A 25,303-nucleotide genomic window follows, 5' to 3' on the forward strand; every position below is an offset into this window, starting at 1 on the left:
CAGCCTCTCCAATTTGCTCTTAAATGCATCAAAAAAGTAAGATGGTTTGGCGCACGGGGTGGCACAGTTGGTTAAGCAGCCAAATCTTGGTTTCAGCTCAGGTCGTGATCTCAGGGTTGTGAGACTGAGCCCCATATAGGGCTCTGTGCTCAGTGAGGAGTCTGCTTAAGACTCTCTCTCCTTCTCCCTCTGTCCCTTCCCGCCCCACCCGCTCTCTCCCCTCCCCCTCTCTAAAATAAATAAATGGTATTTAAAAAGTAAGATGGTTTGATGGATGGGTAGAAGGACAGATAAGTGGCAAAGTAAACACAGTAAAACATGAATTGTAGAGTCTATGTGTCAGTTATAAAAATCTTTCAACTTTTTTCCATGCTTAAAAATTTTTATAATAAAATTTGGAGAAAAATATAACACTTTAGAAAGCCCTTCCCTGACTATACAAACTTCAGTTGCCCACCAACTATTCCTTAGCATATCCCTCTGCTCTATTTTCTTCATAGTATTTCTCTCTAGAGGATATTGTACTGACTGTCCTTTACTTTCTGTTTCTAGATACCTCCCCCATTAGAATGCAAGCTCTCTGGGAACCCAAACATCATCTGTCACGTCCTCTACTGTTTGCCCATCACCTAGAATACTGCTTAGAATACAAGTGTTTAATAACTCCCAAGTAAGTAAATTAATGAACAGATGCCTCATGACACTACTTATTGTATTACTTATCAGTTTACACATGAATGTTTTACTCCTTTCCAAAGGGATTACTAGTTCCTTGAAGATGAACTTGTTGTAGCTTTCTTAACATTTAGCAAAGTATTAGCTACAAAATTTTAGCTGCTCAAATTCTCATATTAAAAAATAGTCTACTGGGTGGCTGGGTGCTCTGTTGGTTAAGTGTCTGCCTTTGGCTCAGGTCATGATCCCAGGGTTCTGGGATGGAGCTCTGCATTGGGATCCTTGTTCAGCGGGGAGCCTGCTTCTCCCTCTCCCGCTACTCCTTACTGCTGCTCATGCTCTCTTTCTCTCTCTCTCTCAAATAAATAAAATCTTTAAAAAAATAATCTACTGATAGGTCAGTATTTTAAAATCATATAATAAATTTTTTTGGCATCCCTGGGTGGGCACAAGATGAAAAATTTTTATTATTGCATTATTATTGTTTTGTTTCCATATCTGTAAAAATGTAAAGAATTAAAAATTCTTGAATGAAAATGGTCATATAAAAAGGTATTCTTTCTTGATCATAGAACTTTATAAATTAGAAAGGATCTTACAAATAAATTAATCAAAAATTCTATTTTAGGGGCGCCTGGGTGGCTCAGTGGGTTAAAGCCTCTGCCTTCGGCTCGGGTCATGATCCCAGGGTCCTGGGATCGAGTCCCGCATCAGGCTCTCTGCTCCGCAGGGAGCCTGCTTCTTCCTCTCTCTCTCTCTCTCTCTCTGACTGCCTCTTTGCCTACTTGTGATCTCCGTCTGTCAAATAAATAAAATCTTTAAAAAAAAATTCCATTTTAGAGATGAAGAAAATAAGGCAGAAAGAGTGACAAATCAAACATTGTAGAGGGAGACTAGTGACCAAGACAAAATCAGAGAATGGATCTCCCAATTCCCTGAGAGGATAGTACAAGCCCGTGGGAATCTGGCAATCTCCATCCGGAGACTCCCGTTCTTTCTCTAGCTGGCTGCTGGCGACAGAAATCACTCTCTGTTGACTCAGTATTGACTTCTGGATGTCAAAATTTTGAAGAAGTTTTTGTTAATAATGTCTTGGCAGGAAACCTGTGTTCTCTCTTTTCTCTTTGCCAAATCCAAGAATTTTTTTGTTTGTTTGTTTTTTACTGTTTCAGACTGCTATAATCAAATTCAAGAATTGTTTAAAAACTTCTTTTGCTCACATTATTCCCTCACAGTCTGTTCTGTCTCACCTCTGTGAAAACTGGGGAAAGAAGCCCATGCTCCTCTGAAAGAAGGGATGCAGAGGTGAGGCAGGGCTAGACAGCATGCAAAGGGCAAGCCCCGTGATCTGGGTAATGCTGCAGGGGTGGGGGGGGGGGGTGTTCGGGAGCTTTCCGCCCAGCCATATGCATTCACCTTTCTCCCCTTCACCATTGCAGGGCACCAACAGGTAAACAACTGTCCTTCAGATACAAACTTCAAAGGACTCTTAAGAAAAGAGTGATGAAGAAAAGCTGTTTGGTCAACTGTTTTCTCAGGCTCACTAAAGAAACTAATTATGTAAGCTACTTTAAATGCAGGAATGTAGAAAGTCTTTTTTAGAGCCCGGAGGTTACACAGCTAACCATAGGAAATGACAGGAGAAGAGGAAATGCATGTTTCCCTCCAATATCTTCCCCCCATGATCAGACTGAAAAGGGGGGAAAACATACTTTGGAGAGGCCAATCCATGCTTACAAAGCTCTCAACAAACGTTTATTGAGAACCAGTCCTAGCAACTCGCCTTGGAAGGTTGGGGGATGTTAGCCTGTGGCCACCTCTACACCTTACCCCACCACAGATAGACATGTGCCTGCAAAGCCTCGTAACTTGTCAGGCCCCGACTTGGTTTCAAGACTCCATGCCTTTGCATTTACATAGTACTTAGTATGTTCTAAGCACTCTATGTATGGATGGATACATCTATGTGCATACAGAAGTGATATATATTTCTAAAACCAAGCATCATTATATACTTAATATGTAATAAATTCTGTACTTAATAAATACACAAACTAAGCAACACATTGTATCTTATGAAAAAAGCTACATAAAAGTATAGTTATATATGGATACATCCATGTGCATGTAATAATTTTTTAGAATTTACTTATTTATTTTAGAGAGAGAAAGAGGGGAGGGGCAGAGGGAGAGCGAAAGAGAAACCTTAGCAGACCCTGTGCAGAGACTGACTGTGCATATGGTATTGATATGTATTTCTATAACCAAGCATTATTATATATTTCTTTTTTTTAAGATTTTATTTATTTGAGAGAGAGAGAGCATGAGCAGAGACAGAGGCACAGGGAGAAGCAGACTTCCCACTAAGCAGGGAGCCCAGTGCGGGGCTCAATCTCAGGACCCCAGGATCATGACCTGACCTGAAGGCAGACGCTCACCCGGCTGAGCCACCCATGTGCCCCCCCCATATATTTCATATGTAATAAATTTTATACTTAATAAACATATAAACTAAGTAATATGTAATCTATATCTTATGTAATATGCTATAAAAAGTACAATTAAATAATTACATCTAAATGATTTTAAAATACATGTATATGTAATATAATTATACTATATGTTATTATATGGATATATTATATATAAGTAAAATTAAGTCATTTAATCATAAATGAATCATCATAAACTCTCTTACAAGATATTAGCTCCATTCTACAGATGAGCAAATCAAGACGTGGAAGAGGTAAGTAATTTCACCACGATGAAACAGATAGTAAGGGACAGAGCTGGCATTTAAACACCAACCTAGCTTCCAATGCCAAGGCATTAACCACTATGTTCCCTGTTCAACCTATTCAAAATCACCTACTTGTAGGCTGTGGTCACTGGCTTCCTCTGACAACAGTCTATCTTTATTCCGTCTTCCAACCACACATTCCTGATTGACGGCTTCTCTCACCGCACGGGGGTTTCATTTCTCACATGTTTCTATCTCCTCTGCCCACTTCCTGTCCCAACCCCCACCTCACCTCTACCCTCACAGAGAGGTAACTGAGGGAAGAGGCTCCTGTGTCTTATTCTTCATTTTCCTTGCACCAAGCACAGTGGCTGGTACACTGCAGACTTCAAGAAACATTTGCTAGAGGAATGAACATCAGAACTTAAAAAAAAAAAAAAAACAAAGGCAACAGAACTGTGGAGAGCATATCTCTTGGTACTGAAGTGAGACCTGTAGAAAACACTTCCTGGAGCCGCTGAAGGAGTCAGCAGGGCATGTGGGACTGGAGTGTCCCCAAGACAGCTGGGCTGCCCTGCTCACATGAACGGTAGCCCTTTGGGCTTAAGTTGGTTTCTAAACAGGTATACATTCATCTGGTAAATATAAACTGTGTATTGTAAGGGCCTATTTAGCCAGAGCGACTCCATCTTGGTTAAAAGCCATTTTGTTGTTTGTGCAGTAAAACTTAAACTCACCCTGCCCCCCCCCCCCGCCCCCCGAGAAACTTATTTAGAAGCAAGTCTGGGAAACCAGTAAAATATGGTCGGCTAGTTCCTAATAACAGAGCCCAAAATACAAGGACAAGTCATGGCAGATGGAGACATCCAATTAGTAAAAAGCACGCATATTGTCTCCCTAACCACCAAAAAATGTAAACCCTGTCTTTTGACGCCAAACTTGAGCGCCAATTCTGACCAGAGTGATAGGTTAGTTTAAACAGCTACTATAGGGTAAATTGCAATTCAACTGGCCACCTGTGTGTGGCCTAACATGACTATGCAATGTTACAATCTTATTGGCCACCTATGTGTGGCCAGGCTTTTGCTCTATAAAAGTTAGTCTGTGAAGCTGGGAGGGGTCGCACTCTTCGGAGATGGCCCTGACGGGTCGGTCAGTTGATTCGTGAGTCTGTAAAATGGGGGTGGTCACTCTCTTGGAGACAGTCCTGACTGGTCAGTCAATCAATTCTTGAGGATATAAGATGGGGAGGGGTCGCTCTCTTCGGAGGCGGCCCTGGCCAGTCAATCTAACTTCTAATGCTTCGCATAGAATAGAGCTTTGCACAACTTTCACCTTGTCTCAGTCTCGTTCCCCTGACCAATCAGTCTAACTTCTAATACTTATCATAAAATAAAGCTTTAAATAACTTTCACTTTGTCTCAGTCTCCTTTTGTTTAATAATGGACCTAACATGTATTACCTCTGTCACTGGGCATGCATAACCAGTATTCCTTACCTATAGGATTTTGGTTTAGGGTGAGAGGGAGGAGATAAGAAATTGAACAATTTAAATGACTCAGTCCCAATGAATACCATAGATAATTATCTTAGGGCTTCAGAGAAGGAGGAGGTCACTTGGGATAGCAACAGAAAAAAGGTAAGAGTTAAGGAGCAGGCAGGTTTGCGTGAAGACAGCAATTTGAAGTCATTCCAAGGATGAGCAAAAACAGGGTGCCTCTTCCCACAAGAAATTAATACATTAACCAGCCTTTTGGATCCTGGTCCATTGGTCGCTTACATTTGTCACTGTAAACTTCTAAAATAGTTTTTAATAAAATTCAAAATCCAATGTTTGCTCTGTATTAATAATCTTTCTAGGGCTTTGTTATTCCTAAATTATTGAAACTTGCAGAAACGGAGCAAACCTAGAAATGTAAAAAAAACCAAAACCTACTCCTTCTGACCATGCCTGCTGACTTTTCATTGCTGTAACCCTAATTATTTGAGGATTATTTGAGACATAAATATCCCCCCACAGAGGCTTAATTTACTGCTAAACATGTAATTTTGGAATAGTTTGGATGTTCCAACAATTTTCTTTAAAAAAAAATTTTTTTTTTAAATTTATTTGAGAGAGAATGTGAATGAGGGGGAGAGGTAGAGGGAGTGGGAGACAGGGAATCCCAAGCAGACTCTCCGCTGAGCAAGGAGCCTGATGTGGGTCTTGATCCCATGCCCCTGAGATCATGACGGGAGCCCCAAAATCCAGTCGGACACTTAACTGACTGAGCCACTCAGTTGCTCTGAGCCACTCAGTTGCCCCCCAGAAGTTTTCTTTTTGAGTTCTTTCTTTCTCTCTCTCTGCCCTTCCCTCTTTCTCTCTCTCTGCCCTTCCTCTCAGATTTTATATCTTCCTTTATCCTTTCAAAAGTTTTCAAAGACCTCCTGGGGTGGGGGGACAGGGGAGTCCAAAGCCATTGCCTCACTTAGAGCAACAACAGAGATTAATGGCTCTGTATTATTTAGCCGAATACTTCAATCAAAGCTTATAAATATCAGAACAATAAAAAGATTTGGACAGGTGGTAAAAGGGAACACAAAATTTTCTCTTTAAAAAGCACACATTCAAACAAACAAATAAATAAAAAGATTCCAGAATAAATAGAGTTTTATCTGACATAAGGTTGAAAAATAATCCTTTTGCATCACTTACTTGGTTGAAAATAAAAGGAACCTCTTTCTTCTCTCCCACTTTCATAGAGGAAATGGGGAACGTTGCTGTCCCTAAAGTTTCATCCATGACATAATTGGCATCCATGAGTGTGACCTGTAGAGATTGAAAGATAGAGTACAGGAGTACAATTTCTCTTCGATCTTTGGAAATTATATCTAAAATTTCTACCACACTTAAAAAAATGAGAGTTCTCAAATGATATTTAATAGCCAACCGAGGCCCTCAATATTCAACTGGCTATAATACCTTGTCTTTTCTTTCTGACACTAAAACAATCATAAACTTTCTCATTTTCCTGATTGACTTATTCATGATCATGTTTTCAAAAATGGAACCTTGCCATTTTGGAGTATGAGAAATAAATTAATGTAGAAAATCCACACAACCATTTTGGGAAAGATCTATTTTAACTTATTTTCAGGTTACTTATTTTCAGTTAGAAACTTTAGATTAACAAAGCTAACTTATTTTAAAGTTGGAATCCATTGATGATATTGCTATTCTGTTGTACTTGGACCCTCCTCTATATAACACAAAATATGTTTTCTCCAAAGCACACGAGGAAGATAAAAGATTCTCCCCAGCCCTACCTAACTCCTGTGCTTCCCCCTGGACACTCACATCACTTCACGTAGACCATCCACAGCCCAGTGTTCCGGGCTGCACAGCTGGACCCCACCTACACCTGCCCGAGGGAAAAGAGGGCACGAAAGGGACAAGCTCAAACACCAGCTTCAACGTGAATGATGACCATCGAATGGTCCGCAAATGATTCACTGACCTCCAAAACATTTTCCTGGTTAGGATCCAAAATAAACTCGAAGGTCTCATTCCACACAGGGTTTATGTCATTATTGAAGTGTCTTGTTCTCTTCCTGCTGTCAGGGGTGGAGGAGATGAAAAGTTCCACATACGGATCTGGAGTGTCAACTGTAGACAGTAAACACAAGTGAGAGGGATGCAAAAAAGTGATTCATAATGCCTAGTTTGTTTTTATTAGTATGTGCTGTCAGATTATTTTTGGTGAATCTGTAGGAACATATTTAAAATATCTGAGATGACATACTCTATAAGGGAAGAACACCACAGGTTATAGCTACTCCTTATGTGTTATGTCCCTGCCCATCATAACAGTCCCGGGAGAAGGAATCGTTTATGAGGTGATATACTCAGAATTCCTCTATTCACCTAAAGGATATGTTCAGTCAACACCTCAGGGGAACTGCTAAATGATGAGAACAGTTAACCCAGCTAACTACACCCAGCTAACTACAGTATAACCTTCACCCTGGACAATGATGGTGACAAGACCATGGGTTCAGGATCATGGTGCTTGTCTACATTAGAAAAATTATCCTAATTACTTTATTTGCCAAACAAAATAATGAAAGTCAGTGTGAGATAAATATTGTTTGTAGTTATAGGGTTGCCTTGTATAGCTGTACAGGTTGTACACTGAACAACTCTTAACGGGCTGGCATTTGCATTAGTGATGAACAGATATTTCTGTATTTATTATAGAAGTATTCAGTCAGATGGAAGTGGGTGTCTCAAGGAAGTGACAGCTTTTCTCTTGTACATAAAGGCCTGAGTCAGGGCATGGTGTGGCTGCCATTTTAAACAGAAGGAAACAATGGCAAATAAAGAACTATGTAAATTTTTTCCCATTATATATTCAGATAGCAACAAGGCAACTGACACGAAGCAGTAGAAACACTCATCACTCCGTCCTTAGTGGTTCCACTGAATCCTCCACCATCTTACAACGTTGCACACACTATATTTTATGGATGTAATTATACATGTATCTGTCTTTTCCTACAAGACTCAACAACTTGCGGGCAGTGATCAAGTCTTACTCATTTTTATCTCTTCAGAACCTAACAACTATCACAATACTCAAAAATTTCCTAACTTAAGGACTCGACTTTTCTCTTTAACACATCCTTTCCCATGTAATCATTGCAATTCAAAACTATAAAAACCAACGGTTGGGTAATGACTGCTAGGATCTCTGTTAAGCACTTTACACACATTAGTTTGGTTCAAATCTCCCAAATGTGGTACAAATAAGCGCTCTGTTTTAGTGTTGAGGCCACAGGAACTGAGAGATATTAAGCAATCTGTCTAATATCATCCAGCTAGTAAGTCTCAGAGGAAGATCCAGCCGCAACAACTATTCTCTTAATGACATCATGCTCCTAAGTGCTAAAGATGAGATCATAAGGTAGGCATTGGTGTCAAAAGAGGAGCTGAACTTAGTTATGGAAAAGCGGGGGAAAGGATAGAGGGAGAGAGAGGAAGGAATGTAAGTGGTGAGGGGGGGAGGGGAAGGGAGAGGGAGAGAAAGTGAGAGAGAAGGTGGTGCAGAGGTCCACACAGAAAGATATAAAGATTGAAAACAAAGGAAAAGCAAAAATAATAGTTCTCAAATTATTGCTCTTCAAAGAAAAAAATTTTTAAAAATATATTTTGTCTTTCAACAATAGTTATGGTCATCAAACAATTTAACCAATGCCCTTCACTTAATTTTTAAGCACTGTTCATAGTTCTATGCGGCGATCGCATTTTTTAAGTATGGCTTTTTATTGTAAAGTGGAATGATCTACAAACGAGGTATATGCATTTGGAATTGTCCCTTATTTAATTTCCTCACTTGGACTTAATGCACCATTGGTCAAGGGCAGCTGAGCCTCAAAAGAGTACAATATAAATGCCTAGGGTTCTGGTTAAAAGTGCAGACCCTTGACCCTCATCCCCTAAGACCTATGATCGGTAGAGCTGCAGAGGGCCTAGGAATCTGCATTTTTAAACAAATATTCTAGCTGGCATTGATGTAGGTCACCTCCTGTTCATACTTTTGATAGCCTGTTTTAAGAGAAAAGGAAATAGGCAGTTTGGGGGAATGTACTTATTTATTTTTTATTTTCACAGAGGTATAGCTGGCATGTAATATTATGCGAGTGGAAGGCATCCGACGTGTTGGTCTGAGACACTTATATATTGCAATCTCTAACTCAATGCTTCTCTCTCTCAAGAGGATCATGGAAGACAAACTAGAAAACAAGAAGACTGAACAGGAAGGAAGGCGAGGGGAAATGGGCCCAAGAAGAGAAGGGCATGCGACAAGGTGACCCTTCCCACCTGCTCGACCAACGAGATGTTCCTTTGCCTCAGCCATATTTCTGCCAAGGTGCCAGAGCACCATTTGCAATTTCTGATTGTAAATCAGAAATAAAACGACATATTTAGAACGGCAGGTGGTGGAAGCTCATCAAGAAAAATATCTTTCCTCTTTTGAGTAGAAGTCAGCACATGATTTTCATGTTGGGACTTCATGTTAAATGTATAAAACTGTAGCTCTTCTTCATCCCACAGGGCAGGTTCTTTCTCATGGGGCTAATGCTCTTTTCTGTTTCCCCAAAATACGAGAAAACCCAAAACCAAGCCAAAAAAAAAAAAAAAAATCAGGAAAACAAAAAGTGTCTGGGAAGAGGAGGCACGCAAACGATAAATATCACTCATTCATTCAACAAGCATTTGTGCGCCTGCTTTATGCCAGGAACCTCCTGTCAAGCAGCCCAACATGAAACTGCAGATTTGGACGATCTGAGTGAGTCAAATGCTAACAGCCTAATTTTAGAGGCAAGAGTAAACGCGAGGCAAGCAGATACACTACGCCAGTGACTGGTAACTCAGTCACCGGGTTATTACCCACAAATAATGTCAAATCGTAGGCAGAGAAATTGCCTTTGGGTATTGGTCTTCATTTGAATCTGAGGAGAGGAGGGGGAGCTTTTCTCGGGCCAACCGATAAGGAGAGAGCAGAAAGTTACGCTCCTTGGGAGAAAACATGTTGGAAAAGAACTTGGCAAAATGAGCAAGCATAAGTCAGTCAGGGAGAGAAGCAGTGTCCGAGCATTCTGGATGTTCCGTGCTGATCCTATACTTCGGCAAATTCTAAGTCCGACCAAATGATAAAGGAAAAAGCATATAAGACACCAACACTACCCTTGGTATCAAAACATCCACAGACAGACCTTTTTGGGGGGGAGTGGGGAGGAAAAGGGATAGAAGTAAGTGAACATAGAGAAAAAGCTCTCAAGAGCGAGAGGGGTTCCCACGGGGTTGGCCCTGAAGGCCTTCAGGGCTGGTCTTTTATGGAACGCTAACCAGGGACCTTAAATCCTTCTACCATCTCTGCTGGTATCACCATCGAGCAAGGACTAGTTGCAACACCTTCAGCGGCTTACTTCCTTTTTAGGGTCTGGTTATTCTTTGCTGGTCACAGGTGATTATCATAAAAAAGACACCCACCCCACATGCCTAGGGCAGGGTGGTCTGGTTTGTTCCCTTATCTCTGGTTTCCCCACACCTCCACATTTTTGGGATTTCTGTGAGCCTGATCACCTAGCCACCTCTCTATCTCTCTCTACCTAGCCACCTGTCCCTTCCTCTCCCAGGAACAGTAATCCTAACTGCCCTTAGGGAACAGGATGATGACAGCTCCCGCTGCTTCCTGCTGAAATGGGGAGGTGGCTGTATGGCAGTTAGATAGAATCTATCCGGGGTGGCTCCAGGGGGGTTCTGATGGGCAGCAAACAGTACGTACATCAGCACATGCAAAAGGATGAACATAAAACATGTATGAGGTCCCAAATCATGAGCCCGTCCCTTAACCAAGATCCCCAATTACCAATTTTGTCAAACACGTCAGTGGATATCTTGATCAGACAGACCTTTTTATTTTTATTTCTTATTTTAATTTTTCATTTTTTTTATTAACATATAATGTATTATTAGCCCCAGGGGGACAGGTCTGTGAATCACCAGGTTTTCAAAAAAGACAGCTTTTTTATTTTTAAAAAAATTTTATTTATTTATTTGATAGATCACAAGTAGGCAGAGAGGCAGGCAGAGAGAGAAGCGGGGCGGGGGGGGGGGGGGGGAAGCAGGCTCCCTGCTGAGCAAAGAGCCCGATGCGGGGCTCCATCCCAGGACCCTGAGATCATGACCTGAGCTGAAGGCAGAGGCTTAACCCGCTGAGCCACCCAGGTGCCCCAAGACAGACTTTAAAAAGCAAATTAGAATCCAGGTCAATTGTCACTCTGGATTCCGCTTTTCACTTTTAAATACAGTCAATATTCTGCAACTCTTATCAAGAGGGGTAGTTTCCATGAGTTTCTCCCCTTGCTTCATTAGCAAGAGACCTCAACGTGAAGTTGTCAAAGGGTGCTGGGCAGTCGAAAACCACAGCCAGCTGCAAACTCTGATACGGCCATCGGCACCACAGCTGATCTTTGCAAGTCTAGAGAAACATGCCCAGCAGCGGCGGACGCTGCAGGGTGAAAAGGAGTTTTAGGACCCGAGTTTAACATCAGATTATGATCATCACAGAGCTCACTTTCTTCATATCATCTATAATCTTCATTGGCTTCGGAAAGAGAAAGCTTCAGGGAAGCTTTGGAAAGGGAAAGCCGTCCATTTTGACAATAAAGCTGAGCTCAGTGCTTCAGATATATCCATTAAGGGGAGAAGAAAAAGGCAAATGCAGGAAAAGCAATGTTCGGGGTTTTTTTTTTTCTCCTGTACACTTACTTCATTTTTGTGAATAAAGGCCTATAGGGTAACCAGGTGTTGAGTCACCGGTTCGGTTTCACCTTGATTCGTTCCAGCCAAACAGGTGGTAAACCAAAGAAGTAAGGTGTGGGCAAAGAGGTTCTCACCTCTCATCCTTTTATTGAAATCCTGACAAACAAAAATGTTGCAAGTGTGGGATACAGATCTTCGTTTGCTCCTATGAGATGACATGAAACTGCATGTACCAGAAATAGCTTCAGAAATCCTGGGTTGTAAAACCCCTCCTAAAGCAGTTATGTTAGTAGTTTAAGGAGTGCCTGCCTAAATTAATAACAGATGGCCATCTGTCATTTCAGCTTCGTCTGAGCAAAATACGATGTGATTCATGACAGGGGCTGATGGCGGCTTCCACACTCTTAAGCTCTATTTTAAATGTCCTCCGTTTGCTTTCTCATATCCACTTTGCTCAGCAACGTAAACCCTCTGCTTTAAATAACGATGACCTACAACCTGTTATAATTCTTGTAATAAACAGAAAAAAAAAAATCCCCCAAGGGGTAGTTCTCCCAAATTCACAGTCAGAGTATCACTTTCCAAATAGCTCTTACCGCTGACGGTGAGCTTAAAGTGGGTTTCTCAGCGCGCGCTCCTCTAAAGCATCTTCACAGAATCACCTGGAGTGTCGAAAACGCAAAACACTTGACATCTTCAGTAACTTAACCAGGTGATTCTTATATACACAAGTTTGAAAAACATGGTTTAAAGTATTTATTATTAGGGGGCGCCTGGGTGGCTCAGTCATTAGGCGTCTGCTTTCGGCTCAGGCCATGATCCCAGGGTCTTGGGATTACGCCCTGCATCTGGGCTCTCTGCTCAGAGGGAAGCTTGCTTCTCCCTTTCCACTCCCCCTGCTTGTGTTTTCTCCCTCTCTCTCTGTCAAATAAATAAATAAATAAATAAATAAATAAATAATCTTTTTTAAAAAGTACATATTATTAGAATAGACTAAACAACACTGATATGAGTTAACAGCCACAGAAAAGCAGAAACACTTTGGCACCGAGAAGCCAGCAGGCTTACTGACCTTCTGTCATGGAGTTATTCCGCCCATAGGCCATATTAAGCACAATCCAGTAACTCACATCCGTTTCTTCCCAGCCATTAAAGATATTTCCAAGTGTCACATGAAAACAAATCCAAGAATAAGGTACGTGGGGTGTGTTAGTTGGCAATCTATGGAAGGTGACGGGCTGATATTCAAGCATTCTGCTTCCGTCACCACCAAAATAGGAATACCACAGTCAAGACCAAAAATTAAATGACAATTTGTTGAAATAAATGAATCTGAATTGTCCTCAAATGTCATCCCTCCTTTGAAATATTTATGATTTCATGACAATGCCAATTATGAGGAGAATTTAAATCTTTTTGACTTAAAGGTTTAAAAACTTAAAGGGTTTGTGATGGCCAACCTTTTCACTTTTCCTGTACCACGCTGGCCAAGTGGCTGGCCGGGAAAGGGACTGTTAGCCTCATAATAAATGTATGAATATCAATAGCAGTTTAGTTCTCTTTTTAACGTACAGTTTTTGTTGAAGGATAATATACAGGCTTAAGAGTTAGCAGATCATAACTGTAGTCTGTTGAGTTTTCAGTCAAGATACGTAACATTACCAGCATTCCAGAAGCCTCCCTCAACAACCTCCAGAAGGGTGACTACTACTACCCTGCCTTCTATCACCAGAGAATATTTTTACCTGCTTTTTGTCATTATATAAATAGAATCAATACCACAATATGTACCACCATTATGTTCGTGAGATCCATCCACGCTGACCCGCGTAAAACAACGTGTTCATTATTATTGATGTAAACTGTTCCATTGTATAAATGAATATTCCATAAAAGATTTATCCATGTCACTGTTAACAGACATTTGGATTGTTTACAGTTTGGGATATTACCAAGGTGCTGCATGAACATCCTTGGACATGGCTTTGGTGACGTACAAATTTGTATACCCATGTAGGTATCTGCTGCAAGATTCCTATGAATTGGATTACTTAGAAATGAAATTATTATGCCATGGTACATACCCCCTGGTGCTAACAGTCACAGGACAGCACATCCTTCCCATACTTAATACTCCCAGTCTTGTAATTTTAACCATCGGGTGGCTCTATAATGGTATCTCTGTGAATTTATTTCATAGATCTTTGATGACTATGAGATTGAGTCCTTATTCGCATGTTTTTTTTCTAAGATTTTATTTATTTATTTGACAGACAGAGATCACAAGTAGGCAGAGAGACAGGCAGAGAGAGAGGAGGAAGCAGGCTCCCCGCTGAGCAGAGAGCCTGATGCAGGGCTCACAGGACCCTGAGATCATGACCTGAGCTGAAGGCAAAGGCTTAACCCACTGAGCTACCCAGGTGCCCCTTGATCTTATCTTCTGGAACACTTGGCAATTCTCAGCAGAATGCCAGACCTTTTTATAAGAATCTGTGAGGCAGCTAGCTCTACCTCCACAGAGCACCCAGCTTATCTGCTGGCAGGCAGCGAGAATAGGACGCATCTCCTCAATTTAACCCCAAATCTCAAGCTTGAGATTGACTCAAATCCTTGCAAGTTTCAGCCTACCTCTTGTTCATTCCCACTGTCTAGTAGGCTTATATTTGGCATTTCTGATCTCCAGTATTTTTCCCCTCTTAGCGCCGTGAGGCTGCCAACGTCTCTGCTTTGTTTTGGGGGGACTTCATGTTTGCTTCTCAGCCTGTTGCCCTGCACAGATTAAGACTTTGGCTAGTGGACATGGTGAAGGCGCTCTCTTTCAGCTTCTCTAGGCTTCCCTTCTCTCAGAGATCTTGCCCATCAAATTCTAACTGGCTTTAGTTCTGAAATGCAGTTTTTGTGTCCCCAAGTCCTTAGAGATTGCCAAAGCTCTGATGGATTCTCTGCCTCTTCACTACCTAGCTATTTCCCACATCCCTGTGTCCCGTTACCCCCCAAACCCACCTAGATCCAGTAGTGGATTGAAGGGGGAATCAGCTATTTCAGTGACTTCTTTTCTCTAGGACATTGGTCCTTCAAATCCCAGTTGACAGTGGCTTTTCAACCCTTCAGACATTTTTAAAATTAATTTAATCTGTGGCTTCTAAGTCGCACTTAGGGGAAATGAATGCTCTGCTTCTAGTTACTTCAGCCCATTCCAATGACCACTGAGTCATCCACCTGACCCAACATATACGAATCCCTTATTCCTTTTATCTTCACTCCTCACATGACTGTCCAGAAATTTACTGCACTTCTCAAGTTCCCTACCCACTCCTCCTCATCCAAGGACACAACTCAGACTCATCCTTCCCTGGGAAAACAAAAGGAGAGGATTAGATGTACTCATTCAATTTCCCTTCAACAGACCTCACAATCATAAAGCAGTATTTATAATTAGAAAATGTATTTATTCATACTAAATGATCTATTTAAAATAATTCATACTAAGACCTTCAGGTCATAGAAGAAAAAGGCTCTATACCCTCTTCTTTCAATTTCATACTATTCTCTACCTCTTCTATGTCTCATTCATCCCTAGCCCCAAATTGAATCTGTAATTATTTGCTTTGCCCTGGCCACATCTTCTCAACCTATAAACACATACAGATCAATAATGAAATAAACAAAATTTCATTAATTTTGCCAATTCCTCAAGATCCTTCCTATCCTCAGCAAAGAGTCTAGAAAAATAAATGTAGTCTATATTGGGGCAGCTGGGTGGTGAAGTCAGGTAAGTGTCTGACTCTTGATTTCAGCTCAGATCATGATCTCAAGGTCTGAGATTGGCCCTGTATCAGGCTCTGCGCTCAGCAGAAAGAGTCTGCTTAAAATTCTCTCTCCCCCTCTCCCTCTCCCCCTCCTGCTATGCTCTCGTTCTCTCTCTGTCAAATAAATAAATCTTTTTTAGAGAGTCTAGGGGCGCCTGGGTGGCTCAGTGGGTTAAAGCCTCTGCCTTCGGCTCAGGTCATGATCCCAGGGTCCTGGGATCGAGCCCTGCATCAGGCTCTCTTCTCAGCAGGGAGCTTGCTTCCCCCTCTCTCTCTGCCTGCCTCTCTGCCCACTTGTGATCTCTCTCTCTCTCTCTGTCAAATAAATAAATAAAATCTTTAAAAGAAAATGTAGTCTATACTGTTTCTATTCCCATCAGCTTGTAAAATTCTGATGCATTGTGCTCCACCTTGTTCTATTACATAATCAGTTATTCTCCCTATTGTAACTTTTTTCTCGGCTTTATTGAGATATGAGATGTACAACATGATTATTTGATACACGTACTGCCAAGTGATTATCGCAGTAGAGCTGGTTAGCAACTCTATCATCTCCCACAAAGACCATTTCTTTTTGTGATGAAAACCTTGAAGATCTACTTTCTTAGCAACTTCCAAATTGCTAATATTCTAAATACTGTATTATTCCCAATACTGCTAATATTGTTATTAGCAATTCTTTACTATGTTAACTATGTATTGTTAACTACGTGTTAACATAGTTGTTAACTATGTTATTGTTATTGTTAAGTACTGTCCACAGTGTTTTTTTGTTAACATATTGTTAACTCTGTTATACATGTTAACATATGTTAACTATGTTAACAATACGTTAACAGTATTGTTAACTATGATCACCACGTTGTAATTAGATTCCCAGAACTTATCCATCTTATATCCTTTGAGGGACATCTCTCTATACCCGCCTCCCATTACCCGAGTTCCCGGCAACCATCGTGCGCCTGTCATAGCTCCACATAGAACTCAATGAGCTTTTTCTCAGTGCAATAGCCTTTGTGCAAATAAAAGATATTACTATTTGTCATTTCCTACCTAGTTCTACAAATGTTCCCTTAGTATATCTTTCTCTATCATTTTCCCCTCAATTCACACTAACTTGTGGCTTTCGTGTCACATCGCTTCGAAATCCGTCAAGAGTCCTTCGAGAAGAAGTGAACCCCTTAAAAAAATGAATGCTCATGTAGTCAAAACCAACTTGTAAAGGAATGACCCCGTTATTTATAGTCTTAAAAAACACACTTAAAATGTACCCATCAGATCACGTGACACACATGAATCCTGCAGTTTGATTAATCTCAGATCCTTCAAAACTGATAGTCTTCAAGGTTTAAACTGCAGTCGTAATGCATTCATTCACTCCCTCAAGGCTGCAAGAAGGAGGTGGTAGAAATACGACAAACATGAGATTCTTGATCCCATGTCCGTATAAATCCTGTTGCTCAGTAATACATTTTCAAAGGCTTCCATCTTTTTTTAACCATTCTGAATCAATTCTGGAAGTACTAGTTCCAATTCTGGAAGGCTCTAGTTTATGCATAAATAGGACACTCTCCCTAATCTACAGCTCAGAGCCCTTCCGTCTTCTGAGATTTTGAATCTGTTCTTGAAAGCCTTGAAAATACCTCAAACTCAACCTGTACAAAACAAATTTATTTCCCTTCCATCTTTCTTTCCTTACCTTCAAGAAAAAAGAAAAACAAAGCAAAATAAAACAAAACCCTAAAAGTAAAAACTTGTTATTTTTCCTGACTTTCCTATTTTACTTCATGGAGCCCCTCACTCCCAGCCATCAGAGCTGGAAACAGGAGACTCATTCTCTTTTCCTCACAGCTCCTGTACCCAATCTGTCTCCCCGATTCCACCTCTCATGTGCCTGTCACCTCTGCTTCCTCAAGCCCACTCAAAACATCACCGCCCAGCTCAACTAAGCAATACCTCTCACCTGGACCCGTCACATAATCTCATAGTTGCTTATCTTTCCCACATTCAAACCACTCTTTGTAATGCCCCCAGCATAAATCCACAGTCCTCTTCGTGAAACACACTTTTGTCCCTCACAGACAGGGGCTGGGAGGGCAGGCCTAAGCGTGGTGAGAAAGGGCTTACAGAAGGGCGCCTGAGTGGTTCAGTGGGTTGAGCCTCTGCCTTCAGCTCAGGTCATAGTCTCAGGTCCTGGGATCGAGCCCCACATTGGGCTCTCTGCTCGGCGGGGAGCTGGCTTCCCCCTCTCTCTGCCTACTTGTGATCTCTGTCCGTCAAATAAACAAATAAATAAATAAAATCTAAAAAAAAGAAAAAGAAAAAAGAAAAGAAAGGACTTACAGAGCCCCCCTCACTGGACCCCAGGTTCTCCTTCCAGTCAGTGACCCTCCTCCCCCACGCACAGCAGCATCACCCTCAGGAGTTAACACTTAAGCCATGAGGCATCTCTGGAATCCACACATTTCGAACATTCCATACAGTCACACTGGTGGCGGAAGCATTGGTTCTGAGTAAGAAAACATGGATTCTCTTCTACTTGTGCATATCCTTATGCTTTCCTTTCTTTTCTTTTCTTTTTTTAAGATTTTATTTATTTGAGAGAGAGAGTAAGAGAGAGAGAGAGAGATCAGTGGGAGAAGCAGACTCCCTGCCAAGCAGGGAGCATGATGCGGGACTCGATCCTGGGATTCCAGGATCATGACCTGAGGAGAAGGCAGTCGCTTAAACCAACTGAGCCACCCAGGTGCCCTCCTCATGCTTTCTTCTCACATTTTAGCTGATAACTAAACATTATTAAGTTGTGTCCTTGTCCTAAGAATTTTCAAGGATCCAAATACATACACATAAAAGGACGAGTGGAATGAGATGTTCTATTTTTCCCTTATCCAGTTCACACATCCCCAATCAACTAGTTGTTCTGTTTTCTTATCAGGTTAAGATTGTCCACTACAGATCATGTTCCCTAAAGGCCACATCTATATACATCTCCGTAAAATAAAAATAATTCCACATCAAGCTTCAACTTGCTGATTTAGGAATTATTATTCCCATCATGTAGGTGAGGAAGCTGAGACTTGGACGCCTTTAGTAACCTGAGCAAGGTCATTCAGAGACCGGATTTTAGCCTAATCTTTCAGAAGCCAAATTTCTTGCTCTTTCAAATACACCAACACTAATAACTCTTACCTATTTTGCCTCTATTAACCTGTAAGCTCTGCGATGGCAGGAACCATACCCTTCCCATTCACTACTGGAGTCCAGCATAAACTCTGAGACATTACAGAAACATATAAATATTGTATAAATATTGTTGAAGTAATGGGCGATGGACTAGCTCCAAGCAATACTGCAGAAAAGGTGATCTTTACTTTAGGTAGACCAACCTTCCCTCCAACTTCTCTCTATTCGTGGCTAGTATGTCTCTACCTTCCTGGAGCTCTGTTCCACCCCATTCGTTTGTATTTTAATGTAAGTCAATGCCAGTCATTTCTTCCAAATGAATTTGCATTTAACCTTTATTTGCAAGCTCTAAATGCAAATATAATAATAAACCTTTGAATCCCAGCTTGCCTCCCTCAATAACTCCAAGGAACAGGGTAGAATGTCAAGGGACTTGTTCCTAGACAGAAGGCCCTGCTTCCTCCAGAAAGGGCACAGAGTCTGAATTGTTATGAGGACAGATGCTGAAGGAGAGTCCCTGCAAGTTGCTAGAAATGCAGAAGCTAGAAAAGTTAGCGAATTCAAAGTGGTTTCGTAAAACAGAACTTCAGCCGTGATTCTGGATACACTGGAGAGAGAAGAGCAAAGCCCTTACAACGAGAGCAGCATCGTCTAGCCACTCAAATCATCATAGAATACCTTTCCCTCATCTGAAATTACAAACTACTTTGCCACAGTGGCTGGATTGTAGCCAGTGAGGTTTGGTTGTTTGTTTTTTTTTTTTTTTTGTCTTTTCTTTTTGTAGCCAGTGAAGTTTATCCGAGGCATGGTTATTGCTAATTGAAATTACAAAGCAGTTTTTTTTTTTTAAAGATTTTATTTATTTATTTGACAGAGAGATCACAAGTAGACAGAGAGGCAGACAGAGAGAGAGAGAGCGGGAAGCAGGCTCTCCGCTGAGCAGAGAGCCCGATGTGGGACTCGATCCCAGGACCCCAGGATCATGACCTGAGCCGAAGGCAGTGGCTTAACCCACTGAGCCACCCAGGTGCCCCACAAAGCAGTTTTATTAACACTATTTTTGAATCCCTTGATCAGGCAGAGTCTCCAATTTGAACTCTCCCTATTTTTTCATTTTTCTTTTTCTCACAGCCTCAGATCTATAAAAGCGGTTTCTCAGGTCACATGTTCCCTTTTGTAAAGGGACATGAAACCATCAGAATGTAGCATCAGCCAAACGGACGCTAGGAAGCAAGCCCAGAGGCATCTACACGCAAATGACTTGATACGGCTGGGAGCCAACAGTGGACTCAGTACATCGATGACGTGGGCTACCATCCAGCATATGGTAAAACAGACAGCAGCAGCAACAACAAACTGACTGTGAAGAATGTTGATATTCACGAGCAAAGAGAGAAAGATCAATTCAAAACAACCCAAAGCCAGCAAACATCAATCTAGAACAGAACTGAAATTTCGCTTGCTACCTGCCCTACCTTTTAGCTTCAATTTCTATGATACCTTCTTGGAAGGAAACAAAAATACCTGCGTTATCAGTGTCTATGTCTGGATGTTTTTATAAGTTTAGAATCTAGGAATGTTTCTTGGCATCTGTTTATGTTGGAGAGGAAGGACCTGTTCTCTAAAAAGTCTTACATAGTATTAGAAAACATACTCATTTATTTATACGGTTAATGTTAGCTATACGGATTTAGCCGCAGATATGCATTCTACCCTACAAAAGAATGATTCTTATTTTTTATTGACAAAGGAGTTCTCAACCTTGACACTACTGACATTTTGGGTCAGATAATTCTTTTTTTATTTTTATTTTAATTTTTTAAATTTTTAAAAAAGATTTTATTTATTTATTTGGCAGAGAGAGAGAGACCACAAATAGGCAGAGAGGCAGGCAGAGAGAGTGGGGGGTGTGGGGGGGGGGAAGCAGGCTCCCTGCTGAGCAGAAACCCCGATGTGGGACTCAATCCCAGGACCCTGCTGAGATCATGACCTGAGCCGAAGGCAGAGGCTTAACCCACTGAGCCACCCAGGCACCCCTTGGGTCAGATAATTTTTTTCTCTGCAATGCTTCCTGACCTCTACACGCCAGGTGCCAGTAGGATCCCCCAACTGTGACAGTTAAAAATGTCTCTAGATTTATAGCCCAATGTACCCTGTGCAGCAAAATCAACCCCCACCCCTGTTTAGAACCACTATACTCAAACAAGGCATTATCCTTGGTACTTGATGTTTATTATCTAGCATCAACCATTAAAAAATGACCAGATTCCCTGATAATGTATAGTATACATACTCTGTCCCATGTTTAAAAACTTTTATGATTTTTTTCTAAATCGAAATGTCAAAACTATTTAATAATAACATAATAAAATTCTACTTAGTTTTAAAACCTATCTCAATCTCCATTCAAGCTGTGAAGCCCTCTGGGAAGCTTACTGCCAACACTTTTCAAAATCAATAACATCACATAGCCTAAACACACAATTCCTGAGTGCATACCTTCTTGGGTTGGTTTCCCAGAGTTATTCATATCTATTTCATCTTCTCATCTAGACCACAAATAGCTCAAAGGCAAAGCCGCTGTACAAGTAAGCATCAGAGTGAGATATGTTTAAGTTGTAGCCAGAAAACCCAACAGCCATGTGATTTTAGATTATTTACTTAATGTCTTTTTTAAAAAAGTTTGTACCTACAAAATTAAAATAAAAACAGCACATATCTTCTGTTAGTGTTACTAAGCTGAATAAATGAAGTATAATGTTAAGTTCTAAGAACTCTCCTTAGCATTTATTTATTTAACATGTATTGTGTACACTCTTCATCAAACACCTTTCTAAACACTTTAGCATCATAGTTAATCCTCATTTAAAAACCTATGAGGAAGGCGTTAACTATTACCCCCATTTAACCCCTAAGGAAACTGAGGCCTAGTAAAGCTAAGTAACTTACCCCAAATCATGGGGTTAATAAATAGAAAGGAGATTGGAATCCAAGCAAGCCAGTGGCTGAGTCCTTGCTCCAATCTCTAAGCCATGCTTCCTCTTGCGTATGGGACAGGCCTTCCATCGTTACTACCACACGTATTATGTTTATTTCTTTTATGTTTCTCAAGGCACTGAGTGAGTAGGAGGTATAAACAACAGAAGCTCTGCATTTATTGATGAGGACATTAATAACGCACGTTAAGAATGTGTTATATATTTAACATTTCTTTTGCAAAGTTAAGAGTTCAAAGCTGTTACTTCATTTTGCACCTGCAGATTTCGATTAACCTTGTACATCAACTTAAAATAATTCTGTCTAGAATTTTATCTGAAATATTTCATAAAAAAATATATTGGTGCATTGGGAAGAGTAAAAATGGAAGAATACTTCTAAGGAGTCAGTGACATCTGCAAAATCCCCGGACTACTCCTTGACTAAGTTTTATTAGTCATTCCCTTCCCTAGTCATTTCAATATCTACATTATATACTTTATATATTTTTTTAAGATTTTATTTATTTATTTGACAGACAGAGATACAAGTAGACAGAGAGGCAGGCAGAGAGAGAGATGGGGAAGCAGGAACCCTGCTGAGCAGAGAGCCGGATGCGGGGCTCGATCCCAGGACCCTGAGATCATGACCTGAGCCGAAGGCAGAAGCTTTATTTAACCCACTGAGCCACCCAGGCACTCCATATATACTTTATATTTTTAAGTAAATTTTAAAATATGGAAATATACTAAAAGAACATATATGATAAGTGTTTTCACATAAATGTTTAAACTTTCAGAGCAGCAGAGGTATTCTCTTTGACATAAAACATTTAAGAGCACACTTTTTTGAGGAAATTTAAGAAACATTTAACTATTTTTAAATTTAATTCCATGAGATATTAATCACACCTTTTCAATACGGAAGTGGTATATGATTTTTGGCAAAGAGAATTTACTTAACACACAAAAAGATGGCTGCATATCACTTAGTTTTTTAAAAGTTTTTAGAATGAAGATCTCCCTTCACTGGGTAGAACATTAACATGTTAAACTATACATGTGAAAAATACAAAAAGTATTTTAAGGGGCGTTTGGGTGGCTCAGTGGGTTAAAGCCTCTGCTTTTGGCTCAGGTCATGATCTCGGGGTCCTGGGATCGAGCCCCGCATCGGGTTCTCTGCTTGGCGGGGAGCCTGCCTCCCCCCGTCTCTCTCCCTGCCTCTCTGCCTACTTGTGATCTCTGTCAAATGAATAAATTTTTTAAAGTCTTTAAAAAAAAGTACTTAAAGACAAAAAAACTCAACTATGAGACATACATGGTTTAAAAAAAGCTAAATAAATAGGCTCGATCGGTGACAGGTCTTTAAAAAAGAGAGAGAACACGTGGACTGTGTCTCTATTAGTACTGGTAACATACTCTTCATTTTTATGGGAACCTGATTTTATTCTCTCTCAAAAGCACTGCGAGCAAATGCACAACTGGAATACAGCTTTAATCTTATGAAGTGTGTTGAAAATCTACCCAAGGACCGACTGATATCACCAAATTATCATAGGACAGTATTTACTGTACTCATCAGGCCTAGACACACAAATATATAAACATATAAGACACACACACACACACACAGACACACACAAAATCTTATGACATTTAAATAAAGATAAAAAAAGACTAACTGTGCTCATAAAACATTTGGCCATTTACTAAACTACGTGACATTCGAAAGGAAAGAAGAACAGTAGTGCCCTCCTAACACAATCTATTTCTCAACTTTACAGAAAATACAAGATAAGGGATCTGAGACAGGCATGTTCTGGAACATTTTAATCATCTTGAAATTATCTCCCATAAAAGTCCCATTGGGAAACAGTTTCATTATACATAGAATTTTTAAAAACCTTGGGTGGATTCTCAAAAACATTCCAAAAATATTAGTAAACCAAAACTTGGGTTCATCATTAACTTAAGGGCTAATGCTAGGGAAATGTCTGATTTCAGAAAAATATACTTAAGGGTAGCAGGTGGCTACAGGCCAACAGCAGCACCATTTGTAAAATATATATATATTTGAAACAATAATTAATCTAAGAAAAGATTGATTCTATTAATCCAAAGGTGTTATAAAGTTTCTGTACATTGAAACCCAGGAAGATTCTAGATAACTATGGATAGAAATAACAGCCTGGGTGGCTCAGTTGGTTAAGCCTCTGCCTTTGGCTCGGGTCACGATCCCGGGGTCCTGGGATCGAGTCCCACATCAGGCTCCTTGCTCAGCAGGGGTCTGATTTTCCCTCTGCCTGCTGTTCACCCTGCTTGTGTGCTCTCTCTCTCCAACAAATAAATAAATAAAATCTTTTTTAAAAGATGGAATATATATATATTTTATTTTATTTTAATTACTTTTTAAGAGAGGCAAGTGGAGGAAGCAGCAGAGGGAGAGAGAGAATCAACAAGGGGCTTGATCTCACCAACATGAAATCAAAACCTGCACCAAATCAACCGACTCAGCCACCCAGGCGCCCCAGAAATTATTCTTAAAATTCTCTCTTTAGGAGGCCCAAAGAAAGCAATATCCAAGATGAAAGGTATAATCACACACATTTGTGTATCCTATTCATTAATCCAAAATCCTCTGAGATCTAACTACTAGGCCAGACTCAAGGCTAAGCACCGATTTTCTAAAACGTGAGTAAGACACAGGTTTTACAAGTACTTCATTAAGATGCCCAGGTGACAAGTGTTAAACAGAAGTCCGGAACGCTGTCAGAGGAGTACAGGCGTGAACTGTGCTCCAAGGTATCAGAAAAGACAAGGCGAGTGCCATTCCACCATTCCTTTCTTCCAAGCTGAAAAAAGAAGGATCCAGCGATTTGCTCAACACATCCGCCGTGGACAATTTCTTTCTTCTATTTCTTGTCTCCCAAGATGAAAAAGTGAAAATTATCTGAGGGCACAGACTGTCCCCAAAGAATATTCTTTAGCTCACACAAAGATTCTATTTAAGAAACAAATGTCTTCTGATTTTGGTATCTGAAATAATTTTAACCATAGTAGGTAATACTTACTGAGTGTGTACCATGGTTCAGGCATGCGAGTACTTCACACTAGTCAACTCCTTGAATTCTCCTAACATCTCTATGGTGAAAAAAGAAGAGAACTAGGGACTAGGGAGTAGTGTTTTGTCTCTGGAGACCACGTTCTTTCATGAATACACTCTGCTTCCTCCCTAGAGATGTGATTACTGCGATACCCAAGAATGTCTACCAGAGAGCGATAACACATTTTTCAAAGTCATTTCAACATTGTTCCTGCTGCTGATGAAGATTCTCAAAAAATTAAATAGACAATGTTTCTGTACGTACACATCCAACACCCTGCCTCTCAGGCAAATGTTTACAATTAGGAAGGTTGAATTCTAAGCTCCTTTTGAAGGGGATTAGTAACACTCTGTGTTGAGAGTCATGTCCCTTCAAGAGGCTAAATCTTCTTGGTGTTCCTAGAGGTGAAGGGATCGAGGCTGCTGCTTGGGAGAGCAAGACTGGAGGAAAGAGGAAGACCTTTCCTACACCTACCCAGTCAGAATATGCACTTTGACCAAGAACCCCTG

The 25,303-nt window shown here is 40.6% G+C and overlaps 1 protein-coding gene across 2 annotated transcripts in view; it reads right to left on the minus strand.

Moving 5' to 3' along the window:
* Positions 1–25,303, minus strand: part of PLA2G4A (phospholipase A2 group IVA) — a 171,005-nt gene that overhangs the window by 87,033 nt on the left and 58,669 nt on the right. For both annotated transcript variants that reach the window (XM_045983484.1, XM_045983485.1), the window contains 2 exons: positions 6,913–7,061; positions 6,111–6,224 (listed from right to left, as the gene is read on the minus strand). In XM_045983484.1, the coding sequence (XP_045839440.1) occupies positions 6,111–6,224; positions 6,913–7,061 (263 nt within the window). The remainder of the gene's footprint in view (positions 1–6,110; positions 6,225–6,912; positions 7,062–25,303) is intronic.

The sequence above is a fragment of the Meles meles genome, chromosome 17, assembly GCF_922984935.1.
Source record: "Meles meles chromosome 17, mMelMel3.1 paternal haplotype, whole genome shotgun sequence".
Taxonomy (NCBI): Eukaryota; Metazoa; Chordata; class Mammalia; order Carnivora; family Mustelidae; genus Meles; species Meles meles.